Source organism: Pithys albifrons, chromosome 18, assembly GCF_047495875.1.
Source record: "Pithys albifrons albifrons isolate INPA30051 chromosome 18, PitAlb_v1, whole genome shotgun sequence".
NCBI classification, from domain to species: Eukaryota; Metazoa; Chordata; class Aves; order Passeriformes; family Thamnophilidae; genus Pithys; species Pithys albifrons.
In genome coordinates, this window is record NC_092475.1 from 8,609,093 (window position 1) to 8,621,069 (window position 11,977).

The window sequence follows — 11,977 nt, forward strand, 5'->3', positions numbered from 1 at the left end:
AAAGCTACCACCCCCCCCAATTCAGACTTTCTGGTTTATAATTCACCATCAGATAAAGCTTAAAGAAATGAGTAACCCTGAAACCTCCAAGATTAACTTGAAAGTTTGAAAACTATTTAATAAAGTTGTTCTACTTCCCAAACATTCCCCCAGAAGAGTCCAGGATTTTGAGTGCAGGATGGGATTTTCTGTTTGCAGCATGCAAGAAGCCTGAAAAAAGAAAGCTGATGAAATCAAGAGGATCAACAGAAACTTCTCCTGGTAATCACACCGTGCCTACAACCAACACTCTCCCTCCCTAGCAGCAACCTAGAGGATACAATTTAAAAGTCATCTCTAAATAAACAAGTCAAATATCCAAAAATATAAACCCAGTTTTATATAATAACACTTTTACAACATTTAACTGGCATGAAAAATACATCTACTCCAGATTTGATACATAACATTTATTTATTTATTCTTTAAAGATAAATCCACTTCACATTTGTATCACTCTTTCCCTTTTTTAGGAAACCCCACAGAGATGGGAGACAGAGAAGGGCTTCCTGTCTAATAAACTTCTTGAAACAAACTACCAGAACAGGGAGGAAGAAAAAAAACCCAACACCCAAACCAAAATCCAGCAAAATTCATTCTCTCTATCACTTTTGCCCCAATCTTCCTGCAAGTTTGTCCACACACAATTTTACCTTCCCATCAGAAGTACCAAATCTCATCCCATTTCTCTGTATGGAAGGATTGGATTTCTATTCCGCTCCTGCAGCTCAAGCTCTCAACAGCTGAGGGGAAAGAAGCTTTGAAAATTCCCCCAAAACAGGAAAGGCCCCATCTTGCCCAAGCTTCCCTTTGGAGCAGGATGCAGAGGTCGTGGCCCTCTCTGGCTCTGAGCACCCCCAGGGACAGGGACACAGAGCCCCTGCAAGCACCTGCTCGGCCCACACCTGTTGGGATGTCACAGACACACACACAGCAAACAGGCCCAAACTGCTGGTGGGACGTCTCACTTTCAACACAATAAGCTGTAAGAAATTCCCTTTTCTTTTCCTTAAGGGTGGGGAAGTGGGTGGCTGAGGAACAGGATGCAAGACCTTTCCACGTGAAATAAAGCAGGGAGCTATTTTCCCACTTCAAAACAGTTAATTCCACTTAGATGAGTTGAGTTACTTCAGAACTTTCTTTTAAGAGCATTTTCTGGCTCTTACCATTTCCCATCAGCAAATCACATAATTAAGGGCCATTTAGTGATCATAAGACCAGAATAAATTAATGTTGTCCCATTCCTGGCCACGCTACATCAGGTGAACAACTAATTCCCACATCAAACCTTTTTGTGTGGGTGCAGCCTGAGAGGCACCAGCGCAGCCTAAAGGTGCGGATTCCCCGCGCAGAAACCGCGGCTCCTACGCCAGGACAGCCCACGGCACCTCATGTGCCAACAAATCCTCCGGAAGTCAATTAAAGCCACATCTCTAAAAGCCTTATATTTAAAACCAAAGTTGTTTATTAACAGCGCTACAGCTTCAGCAAGCGAGACTCTGCGGGAGCGGGACATGGGAACTAATTTGCCACAAGCGAAACACGGCACAACTCTGCAAGGAGTCCGCGGGCACGGCAGAAACAGCGGGCACCGAGAGCTGCAGCAGCGCTGCCGAGGAGCGGGGCTTTCCCTCGGGGCCGAGCCCGCCCTCCCAAATCCCGGGAGGGGCCACCCGTGGGGTAGCCCGGCAGCGCCTCCGCCCTCCCGCCCCGACAACGCGGGCGGGCCCCGCTGCCCCGGCCCCTCCGCACCTCCCGGGGCGGCGGGGAGGGACCCCCCGGCCGGGCCCTCCACCGGCGGCCGCCGCTCCTACCCGGGCCGGGGCCGCTCTCCCCGCGCCTCCACCGGGGCCCGGGCGCTGCCAGCGCCGCTCTCTGCGGGCCCCGGGAGCGCGCCCGGCCCGCAGGCCGCGCCCGGCCCAGCCCCATCCGGCGGCCGGGAGGGACCGCGCCGTGCGCGGGGCTCGCTGCCGAGCGCTCCGCGTGGTGGGGCCGCGGCCCGGCACACTCGCCCCGGCCCCGGCCCGGCACACTCATCCCGGTCCCGGCCCGGCCCAGCACACTCACCCCGGTCCCGGCCCGGTCCCGCCGCCTGGACAAAGGCGCCACCCGCCGCTGCCGCACGGCACCGTCGCAAAGCGGAGGTGTGGGGCGGTGGAGGGCACGGTCGCTATGGCAACGCACCGCGCTTTACGGCACGGCGCCGTGGCGGGCCGCTCGCCCTGCCTGCCGCAGCGAGGCCTGGCTCCCGGCATGCCCCGCGAGCGGGACCGCAAGGCACGCCGGGAGTTGTAGTGCAAAGGCTGGCACGCTGGTGCGGCCGCTGGGTGGCGCTACAGCACCTGGCGTGGGGGAGAGACCGGGACGGGGATGGGACTGGGACGGGGATGAGACCGGGACTGGGATTGGAATCAAACCAGGACTGGGATCAGACAGGGACCGGGATCAGACCGTGTCACGTGAAAGGGAGGAGGGAGACAGAAATACAAAGATTTCTAGTCTTAACTGTATTAATTAAAAGTTATTGGCTATAAGCACTTCCAGACAATCAAATCCTTATGTACCCCAACACTGTCTGTCTTTTAACTGACAGCACACAGGTTGGAAGGTTCTGACCTCTGACATGAAGCCACACTTCAGCCAGGGAGAAATTATGGCTATAAGAGTGCTCAGAGTAATCAAAATTTTATGAACCCAGCACTGCCCGCCAAACTCTGGACAGAACACAGGCTGGAAAGATTTTGACTCCCCTATGAGGACCACACTTAATAGCAACAAGAGAAAAGAACCTTTCTCACGATGGCTCCAGAAATAACATTTATTAATAACTAACATGGGTTACTTAGTCGGTGATAACATTTAGCTGCAGGATTGTACAAAATACCCCCCCAAAGACATCGGCACAACACACATTTCAAGGGCCACCCCAGCAGTAAATCACTCCCATAGCAAACTTAACTAACAGAAGATTATTAAACAGAAACACAACAGTTCAACACCACCAGTAAACACACTCAATAACCCAAAAGAAAAAGCAACAGGAAAAATACAGCCACTTCCCATTAACACGCATACACCCAGTGAGCTATAGCAAATTACAACTATTAAGGTATAAGAAAAGTAAAGTAAGAATTCTGTGGCTTACTCCTGCAATATTGATGGAATGGGGCAGACAGGGTAGCTCTCAGGTTGCCCTCCCAGAGGTGGAAAGTTTTTTCTCCCCAAGTTGCAGTTAAACTGCACTTCTTTTATATCTTTTTCTTTTCTTCTCCAGGTATTTGTGTGACTGATGGTCAATCTCTTGGGGGGATGAATGCAGATGCCTTGAGATGAGGTGGCTCCTTTGAGTGGTCATAGAAGAAAGCTTTTGTTCTCTGCTGGGAGCACCCTTCCAGGGGGGCTGAGGCGTGTCCCTCAACCCATCAGCCTTTATCTGCTCATCACCCCACAGACCGGGACCGGGATCAGACTGGGACCGGGATTGGGATCAAAGTGGAACTGGGATCAGACAGGGACCGAGATAGACCGGGATCGGAGTCAGGATCAGACCTGAAACTAAGATCAAACGGGACTGGGACGGGGATAGGGATGAAACTCAGACCGGGATCAGGATCAGACCGGGACCGACCGGGATCGGGATGAAACTGGGACCGGGATCAGGATCAAACCGGGATCGGGACCCGGGTCGGGATGAAACTGGGACCGGGGTCGGGATCAGACCGGGACCGGGACCGGGGTTGGGATCAGACGGAGACGGGCGCCGGGCTGGGACCAGACCGCGATCAGGGCCAAGAGCCGCCCCTGCCCCGCTCCAGGGTCGGTCCCCGTGCCCCCAGCCCGGGGCCGCCCCAGCAGCCGCTTTGTCCCGCCGTGCGAGCGCCGGGACCGCGTCCCGCTGCTCCCGGGACCGGGAGCGAGGGGCGCTCACAGCTGTCCCGGAACAGCCGCTGTCCCGGGGCCGCTGGGGCTTCCCAGGCCGGGCCCACGGGAGCCGGCCCAGAAATCCCCTCCTGCCGCTGCCACCTCCCTTTGCCCTGGAGACTCCCCAGGGACCCTCTGTGCTCCCAAGCGAGTCAATTCTGAGAAGTGACGGCGCGCTGGGGAATCCAGAGCCCGCAGTTCCCAATTACTGCTGCCCGAGCCGAGCGCACTGCCCTCCTCCCCGGGAGCAGCTGTGACCTGGCAGTGGCCGTGCGTGGCCACCATCCTCTTGCTGAGGACAAGGCTGTGACCGTCACTGCAGGGGCGGCTGCTGCGGTGTGTCCTCTCGGGCACTGCGGGCACAGCGTGGCTGCGGGGACGGGGCGGCCGTGCCGCGTGTGCCCGGGGCACCGAGGGATGCTCAGGAGCCGCCACTCGCTGTCCAGCCACCTAAATAGGAAGGGGAGCTCAGGGAACATCTCCGGAGCGGGCAGGGAACCTGGAACTTCCCTGAAGCCTGCTGGGAACCCCTCTGGGGAAGTGAGACAGGTACAGCCAGGCCTTGGTGCTGTCGCCCCTTCCCCTTTTGGGGCTGACGTGTCTGCGGGGACTCCCCACTCAGACTGGGGCTCGTGGTGGCTGGGGGGGCTCTCCATGGCCACAGCTGCGGGGGCTCTCCAGGTTCATCGCCATGGGGGCTCTCCAGAGCCACAGCTCTGACCGGCTCACAAAGGCTGCAATTCTGAGCTGCTGTTGTGAAAAAAGAAGTGAAACCTGGAGCTCCTGCAGGGTTGGTTAGGGGGGGAAGGGGGCTACACAGGCCCTCCCCTCGTCCCCCCGTGGACTGCGGCTGACCCCTGCCCCTGCTCCAGCCTGTGCTCGTCACCCCGGGCCGGGGGTCCCAGCTGGCGCTGCCCCTGCCCGCCGGCCGGGTGGACAGCGCGGGGCTCGGAACTGTGCCCGGCCTCGGGGGGGCGGCGGGGAAGCCCCGGGGCAGGCGGCCCAACGCCCCTTCCTGGGCGTGTACGGACCCGGCCGTTCTTAGGGCGGCGGCGGCGGTCGGGACTCAGCGCCATGAACCGGCTGGAGCTGCTGGGGCTGCTCTGCGCGGCGCTGCTGGGCGTGAGTGCGGCCGGGACCGGGAGCTCGGGGCTGGAGCATGGAGCGGGACAGGGGCAGAGGTGGGGGGCTCCCTCCGTCCCTCTCGCCAGGCTTTCCGGGAAGGGGCACGGTCTGGCCTCTCCTGCCCGTCCCCTCGGAGGGGAGCCCCGGGGTCGGAACGCGGCAGCGCCGCTGGGTCGGGTTGTGTCCGTCGGTCTGGCCTCCCGGGACTCGCCGCGGCGGAGGAGCGGGCTGGGCTGGCCGGGCTCCTCTCCAGGTCCTTCTACCCACGCGCTTTCGCTTTCCTCCGAGGGCGCGGGCCCGGCAGCCCAACCCAGCCCTGTGGTCCCCCCGGGCAGGGACGGGCAGCGTCGAGCCCCGGGACCCTGGCCCGGGACCCCCGGTCGGGCGTGGGCGCTGGAACTGGTTGCTTGAGCCCCTTTCGCTTCCCCTCCGGCCCCGTGCAGTCGGGAAAGGCGCCCGTCTGCTGGCTTGGGCATCCCCGCTCTGACTCCGCCGTACCCCGGGGGCCCATCGCTGCTCCAGAGACCCATGGGCGTCGGCGGCGCCCGGCCGTGCTGGGTGCTTGTCCATGGCACCCTCGGCCCGGCTCTCCCTCGTCTGCTGCCCACTGCTCCGCAGCCCTCTTGCTCCAGGACTCTGCCGGAGCTCCTGTCCCTCTCCCCAGGATGGCCAGGCGCAGGCGGATCCACCGGGAGCTGCCGGGATACTGGGGGTGGGCAGCGAGGGGCTGGCTCTGTACAAGGACCGATGCTGCGGGTGCCCTCCTGCACCGCGGCTGGCCCAAGGGCTCATTCCCCGATCCCTCTCCACCCTTCCCTGAGCAGGCAGTCCCCTGCTAGGAGGCCCAAGGCCAGGCCCTGGCAGACTTTGCATGGATGATGCGCTTGCCTGGGGCTTTCCTGTCCCTCGGGGGCGGTGCAGCAGCCTTGGGAAGGGGCTGTCAGTGCTCTGGGCACAGAAGCTTGGTGAACACTGCTCCTTCAGCCTGGGACCACAGAACTGTTAGCAGGGACCCAGGGTGATGTGCAATCCCCATCTGGTAGGAAATCTGTGGAATGGTGGGGCCACCCTACCAGAATTGCTGCCAACTCACTTCAAAGAGGGCACTGATGGCATCAGGCAGTGGGTGGCTGCTGCGGTCTGTGGTTACTGCAGGCGTGGGAAGAGTGGTGTGAGGAAACCCTCACCTCCGGGTGCAGGCTAGCACACACAATGCCTGTGGAAGCACAGGGGCACAGAAGTGCTGGATGTGAATTCACAGGTCTTGTTTCTTCCAGTGCTGGGAGCTTGGTGATGCCTTAACATGCTCTGATAAGCAGTACGAGTACAAGGGCAGGTGCTGCAACCGATGTCGGCCAGGTATGGAAACCCCTTCCTGGGGACCCTGTGGCTGGGCTGTGCCAGGGCCCACTGCCTGGCCACAGCAGGGCAAGCCCAGCTCGGTGTGACCAAGCCCACCCACCCCGTTGCCAGCAGTGCTGACAGCTTCCCCTCCCTGTATCATCTCGGTGCTAGAGCAGCTGGGACCTCATGGGTGCTCTAGGAGACCCAATGGACCTTGCCAAATCTTCCATCGCTCTCTTGGGACTATGTGTGCTCTTGCAGCCACAGGACTCCATGGTGAAGGCAGCTTGCTGACAGTGCTGCCACCAGCACTAGCAAATTGTGATGGTGTTTGCCAGCTCCTACTGTCACTGTCAGGTTGTTTCCCAGTCCCTGGAGTGCGGGGGTGTCCCCACAGCAGTCTCTCCCTGCCTCGGCCCTGCAGCATGTGCAGCCAGCAGGCGAGCTGGCCCCTGCAGCCCTCACTACCAAGCAGAATACTGCAGCAGTGCCAGTGTCCACAGCTGCCAGTGCTCCCCTGTTCTGCTGGCAGAGATGCTACCTGGAAAGAGGGTAAATCCCCTTGCCCCCTTCTCACTGGCCTCTATTGCAGGGGAAAAGCTGGTCTCTGTGTGTGATAAAACAGAAGACTCTATCTGCACCCACTGTGAGAGTGGGCACTATCAGCCGAGCTGGACCAAGGAGAAGCACTGTGCTCCTCATGACATCTGTGAGGACAGTAAGTGCTCCATGTGTTCACTGGCCTCAGCCTGTGGGGACTGCAGGGGCTGGCATCTCTCCAGGTTCACCTGGAGTGTGAGCCTGGGTGTCTCACCTTGCCCATGCTCCCTTTGCCCAGATGCTGGCCTCATGGTGAAGGTGCAAGGAAATGCAACACACAACACGGTGTGCCAGTGCCAGGCTGGCACGCACTGCTCTGACACCAGCTGCCAGACCTGTGTGGAGAACCAGCCCTGCAGGCCTGGCACCGGTTTTGTGGCAGGTGAGTCTGATGCCCTGGCAGCACTGACCTCAGGGGGTCCAGGTAACAGGGGCTCCCCTGGCAAGGTGCCCCTGGTAGGGCTTTGGGAGAGCTGTGCCTACTGCTGCTCCTGACAGTGTTGCCACAGGGCGTGCTGCCCTCCTGCCCTCAGCAGCCCCTTCCCCTCACAGCCCCTACTGACCTTCCTTCCACCTCTTCTTGTCTCCAGCCAAGGCTGTGGAAAGGAAGTCATCCCCCTGCGAACCCTGTGCAGAAGGCACCTTCTCCAATGTCTCATCTAAAACTGAGCCATGCCATCCCTGGACAAGGTATTGTCTGAGTGCTAATGATGTCTTTCCCCCAGCCCCAGGAAGCATATCCTCTGCTGCCAGTCTCCTTGGTGACCTTGGGGACTGGGTGGCCAAGCTGGTCTCTGAGGGACACAGCATCTGGCTGGCATAGGGCTGGAGCAAGAGGAGCAGGGCTGGGAGCATGTGAAGTTCAGGCCAGCATGGCTGAAACTGAGGCAGACATCCAGGCCCTTGTGACTATCCCTCAGTATGTGCACAGAGTGCTCACCCCTTCAAGGGTATCCATCTGTGCTAGAGGCAAGGAATGAGAGGTTAAAGGGATGTCCCATACCCTGCTCAGGGTCTCCCTCCCAGCAGTCTCAGTGGTTGCAGTCATCAGCTGAGGCACAAGCCCTCTCCATGGGGAGTCTGGCTTTGAGGATGCTATGAGCTGGCAGGTCATCCCTGTCTTTAGAAAGCCGCTTGAGGGTTAATCACACACCCTGGTAGAAACGTGAGCCTTGTTTCCAGGCTGAATTAGTCTTGCTTCAGCTGCCAGCCATTGGATTTCACTTTGCTTTTATCTGTGCCCAGAAATTACCTCCCCACAGAGCCACTTGTAGCCTGTCATCTAGTCTAAGCTTTTCTGTCATAGCTGTGAGTGCCCAAGCCCTGAGGACTCCTTGACCAGGCAGATCTTAAATACCTGCTCCCTCCTCTACCTTGTCCCTAACTTGTTCCCACCCTCAGCAGTTTCAGCAACTCGACCAAAATCCCGGGTTGGTGTGCTGCTATGTACCTGCTCTCCCCATCACACTGTGTCAGTGGGGGTCCCCAGCCACTCACCCCACTGGAGCACAGCTGGCTCAGTGCAGGACATGTTCTGGTGTAGCTTGAGTGCCTGCCCAGCCACAGCTGTTTCTCCCTGGGGGCTTTCCTTGTGCTCTGACTGCTGCTGTGCTTACATGGTGTTGTTCTTCCCTGCAGCTGTGAGGAAAAGGGACTGCTGCTGAAGGTGAAGGGGACAAACACCTCGGATGTGATCTGTGGTAAGTGCTTGGTGCCAAGGCTGACCCAGTACAAAGCAAAGATCTCCCAGGGCTCTGGCTCCTGCAGCACTTGGAAGAGCTGGCCTTGCCTGTGGGTGTTGTTGGGAGAGGAGGATCTGAGTGCATAGCCAGTGTGATGCTTTCCTGCCTCTCTGTCCCCCTGAGGAATCGCTGCGGGGCTGGGCCTGGTGCAGAGGCAGCTTGGGCCACTTGGCACCAAGGTGGGTGTCCCGTGGGTGCCTCACTGACCCCATCTTCCCCAGCAGAGTCAAGCAGGCGCTCCTCGCTCTCGGTGCTGATCCCCATCACAGCAGCAATCGTCACGTGCCTCGTGGGTGTCTGCATCTACTGCCTGGTCCACACAGGTGAGGGGCTGGGGCACAGCAAGTGATGCCTTGGGCAGAGACGCTGTACAGGGCTGAGGGGCCAAGTAGGGAAGGTACAACAGCGGCTCTGCTGAGAATGGGAAGCTCCCTGCAACCAGGAGTGCTCCCCCTGAACAAAGCCTTCTCTGTCCCTCTTTCCATCCAGATTCCAGACAACGGATGCAGAAGGAGGTGAGTCTGCCCAAAGCCCCCTTCCAGCAGTGGATTGGGTGGGTTGGGATCCTTCCTGGGCACAGTTGGGGATGTGCCAGCAGCAAAGCAGGGACTGTGGCTTTGCAGGGCAGGGGTGGTGGGGGCTGAACTAGGCTGCCTAGCTGGGGACAGGACAAGGACTAGGGCAGTCTTTGGGTGCTGCTGGCAAGTGCTAAGCACTTGGGAGGGATCCACACAGAGTGACACTCTGCCCTGCATGGGAGTGTAGGGGGAGCCTGTGGAAAGGCATGGGTGTGGAAGTGGGAGGATGTAGCTGCCTGCCCCTGACCCCTGCCCCTGTGCAGACAGAGGCTGGGAAGCACGGAGAGAACGCAGATACCCCGCAGCCCATGGAGCAGGATGAGAATGTCTTGCCTGTGCAGGAGACCCTACTCAGGGGCCAACCCGTGGCCCAGGAGGATGGCAAGGAGAGCCGCATCTCGGAGCAGGAGATGCTGTGAGGGCGCAGGGTTCTGCCTCCAATGGGAACACAGACCAGGGACAGCACCATCTCCTCTGTCCCCTCTCCAGCTGGGGAGGAAATCTGGCATCTGGCCTGGCTGCAAACGATGTGCTGCTGCAGTGGACCATGGCACCACCACCCCACAGGAATACCACCACAGCCAGTGGATGGTATGGCCACCTGCCCAGGGCTGCCCTGGTGGAGCACAGCTTGGTTGCCTGCACAGGGATACAGAGCAAGGCTCTGCTGCCCACAAGGGGGACACAGAGACCCATCCTGCCACCCAACTGGGTGCTGCGGTGAAGCCCAGCGTGGCTGCTCGCTTGGTGACCCCCTGGCGCTGCCCGGTGCAGCCCCTGGGCCGGGCTGCCACAGCACAGTGTAACTGCTGAGGGCGAGACCCCAGCGCAGAGCTGGGGATGCCAGATGGGGCCGGGAGTGGCAGAGCTCAGCCATCTCTCCAGCGGGCTGTGAAGTGCCGCCAGTGCTGGAGCGGGGTCTAGTGGGTGCTGGCGCCGGGACAGGGCACCGGATCCTTCGTACCGGCCCGGTCCCCCAGTGCCGCCCAGCGCTGCCGGGCTCCGTGGGCTGAACGGACGGGCCCTCGGCTCTGCTCGGGGACGGAGCGGGGATCGGGGCGGCGGGGCCGGACCGCGGGCACCGGCGTGCGGCGGCCGGGAGATGGTGCTGCGGGACCAGCGCTGGATCCGCGGGGCGGGACCGGCACCGCCCGCCCTGCGTGGGCTCGGGGTGGGTTCTGAGGGCGCTGGCTCCGGGACTTCCCAGTGCGGGTCCCCCTCCCGCGGCTCCCCCGCACCCCTGCCAGTACGTGCGGGAGCGGCCGCGCTCCGTAACCCTCCACCCACCCTTGGCATAAACCTGTGATTAAACGTCATTATCCGCCCTGTGAGTGAGCAGCCCGAGTCCCCGCGCCCACCGGTGCCCCCGGGACCAGCGCTCCCAGCTCTGATGCTGCGGAAGAACGCTCTGGAGTGGGCAGGTGCTCTGAAGAAAGACGTTCCCACCGGAGGAGGAAGGGAAAAGACGCCACTGGCTGTGCTGAGCCGCACCGTGGCCCCAGGTTCTCCCCAGCGCACCCTGACTGGGCTCAGTCCCCTGCATCCGTGCCTCTGGTGGCTGCCCTCGCTGAGCCCCTCCGGCGAGGGGAGCACAGGAGCTGCCCCCCAGCATAGCCGTGCCCTGCCCGCAGCCCTGCGCCACAGGGGACCGAGGGCGCGGGCAAGGCTGCCTGCAACATACAGCTCTGGCAGCAGATGCACGAGTGGGTTCCATCCCACTGCAGGGCAGCACTACGGGGTTCTGGGGGGCAGCGGCAGAGCCACTGTGGCCCCCAACACACTGCTATGGGTCTGGACTTCAGTGGCAACCAAGCCCACTGCAGGCTTCAGGTGCTGGGAACAGCCACAGCCTGTGACCCACCACCACCTGAGCACAGGCAGCATGGCATGAGAAAGGCCATAAATCCCAGAGCAGGAGCAGCTGGAATATGGAGCGACTGCCTATGCAGGCAGTGGCACATTATTTAAGGCCCCTCTTAAAACCTAATGTTAGGTTTAATAAGGGAGATAAAAGCATGTCAGCAGCTTTCCCTCTCAGGGCTCAGTGCTCCCAGCAGTACTGGTGGGGTGGTCTCAGCCTGGGCAGCATTCCCTTGGTACCACCCTAGAGAACACCCAGCCCTGGGGACAGGATTGACCCTGATCCTGCTGGTGGAGAGGGCTGGTGTCATGTGGGCTGCGACATAGAGTCTTTGGCCCCAAACATGAAGCCTTTGACCCTGAATGGCCCCCAAAGTACTGTCTCCCCACAGCAGTGGGCTGGCCCCTCTGGGTCCACCTTCCCTAGGACTGACCCTTCCCTGCTGGCATGCAGCATGTTCAGTGCCCACTCCTGCGTGTCAGACATGTGCCATCTCATTAGCACGTCTGTCCCCCAAAGTGAGAAGGGAGAGCGTGTGAGGCCTAATTGAATGTAACTAATTATTCACTCTGCAAATGCTCTGTTTAAATGGGATTGTGAGGGACAGAATTACTCATTCTGAAAAGGGGAGAGAAAGAGAGAAAGACAGAGATAAAACAAATAGAGGCGGATGCTGGAGCTGCAGCTCTCTCTCTCCCCAGAATACCAATTACCGGATGAAGTGATTGTATAAATCTTTACCGAGTGAACGGACTGTACTAGTCACT

The 11,977-nt window shown here is 59.9% G+C and overlaps 1 protein-coding gene across 5 annotated transcripts; it reads left to right on the plus strand.

Annotated features, from left to right (window-relative positions):
• Positions 1 to 4,974: 4,974 nt before the first annotated feature.
• On the plus strand, positions 4,975 to 10,680 carry CD40 (CD40 molecule). Of its 5 annotated transcripts, none has more exons than XM_071572756.1 (9): positions 4,975 to 5,082; positions 6,363 to 6,444; positions 7,022 to 7,147; positions 7,268 to 7,411; positions 7,620 to 7,719; positions 8,668 to 8,729; positions 8,993 to 9,094; positions 9,261 to 9,286; positions 9,839 to 10,680. In XM_071572756.1, the coding sequence occupies exons 1-9, from the start codon at positions 5,035 to 5,037 to the stop codon at positions 10,160 to 10,162; spliced, it is 1,014 nt and encodes a 337-aa protein (XP_071428857.1). In that variant the 5' UTR covers positions 4,975 to 5,034; the 3' UTR covers positions 10,163 to 10,680. The 5 variants fall into 5 exon arrangements, with proteins under 5 accessions (XP_071428857.1, XP_071428858.1, XP_071428861.1 ...); XM_071572757.1 differs by having other exon boundaries at positions 8,996 to 9,094; XM_071572760.1 differs by having other exon boundaries at positions 9,691 to 9,932.
• Positions 10,681 to 11,977: the final 1,297 nt, after the last annotated feature.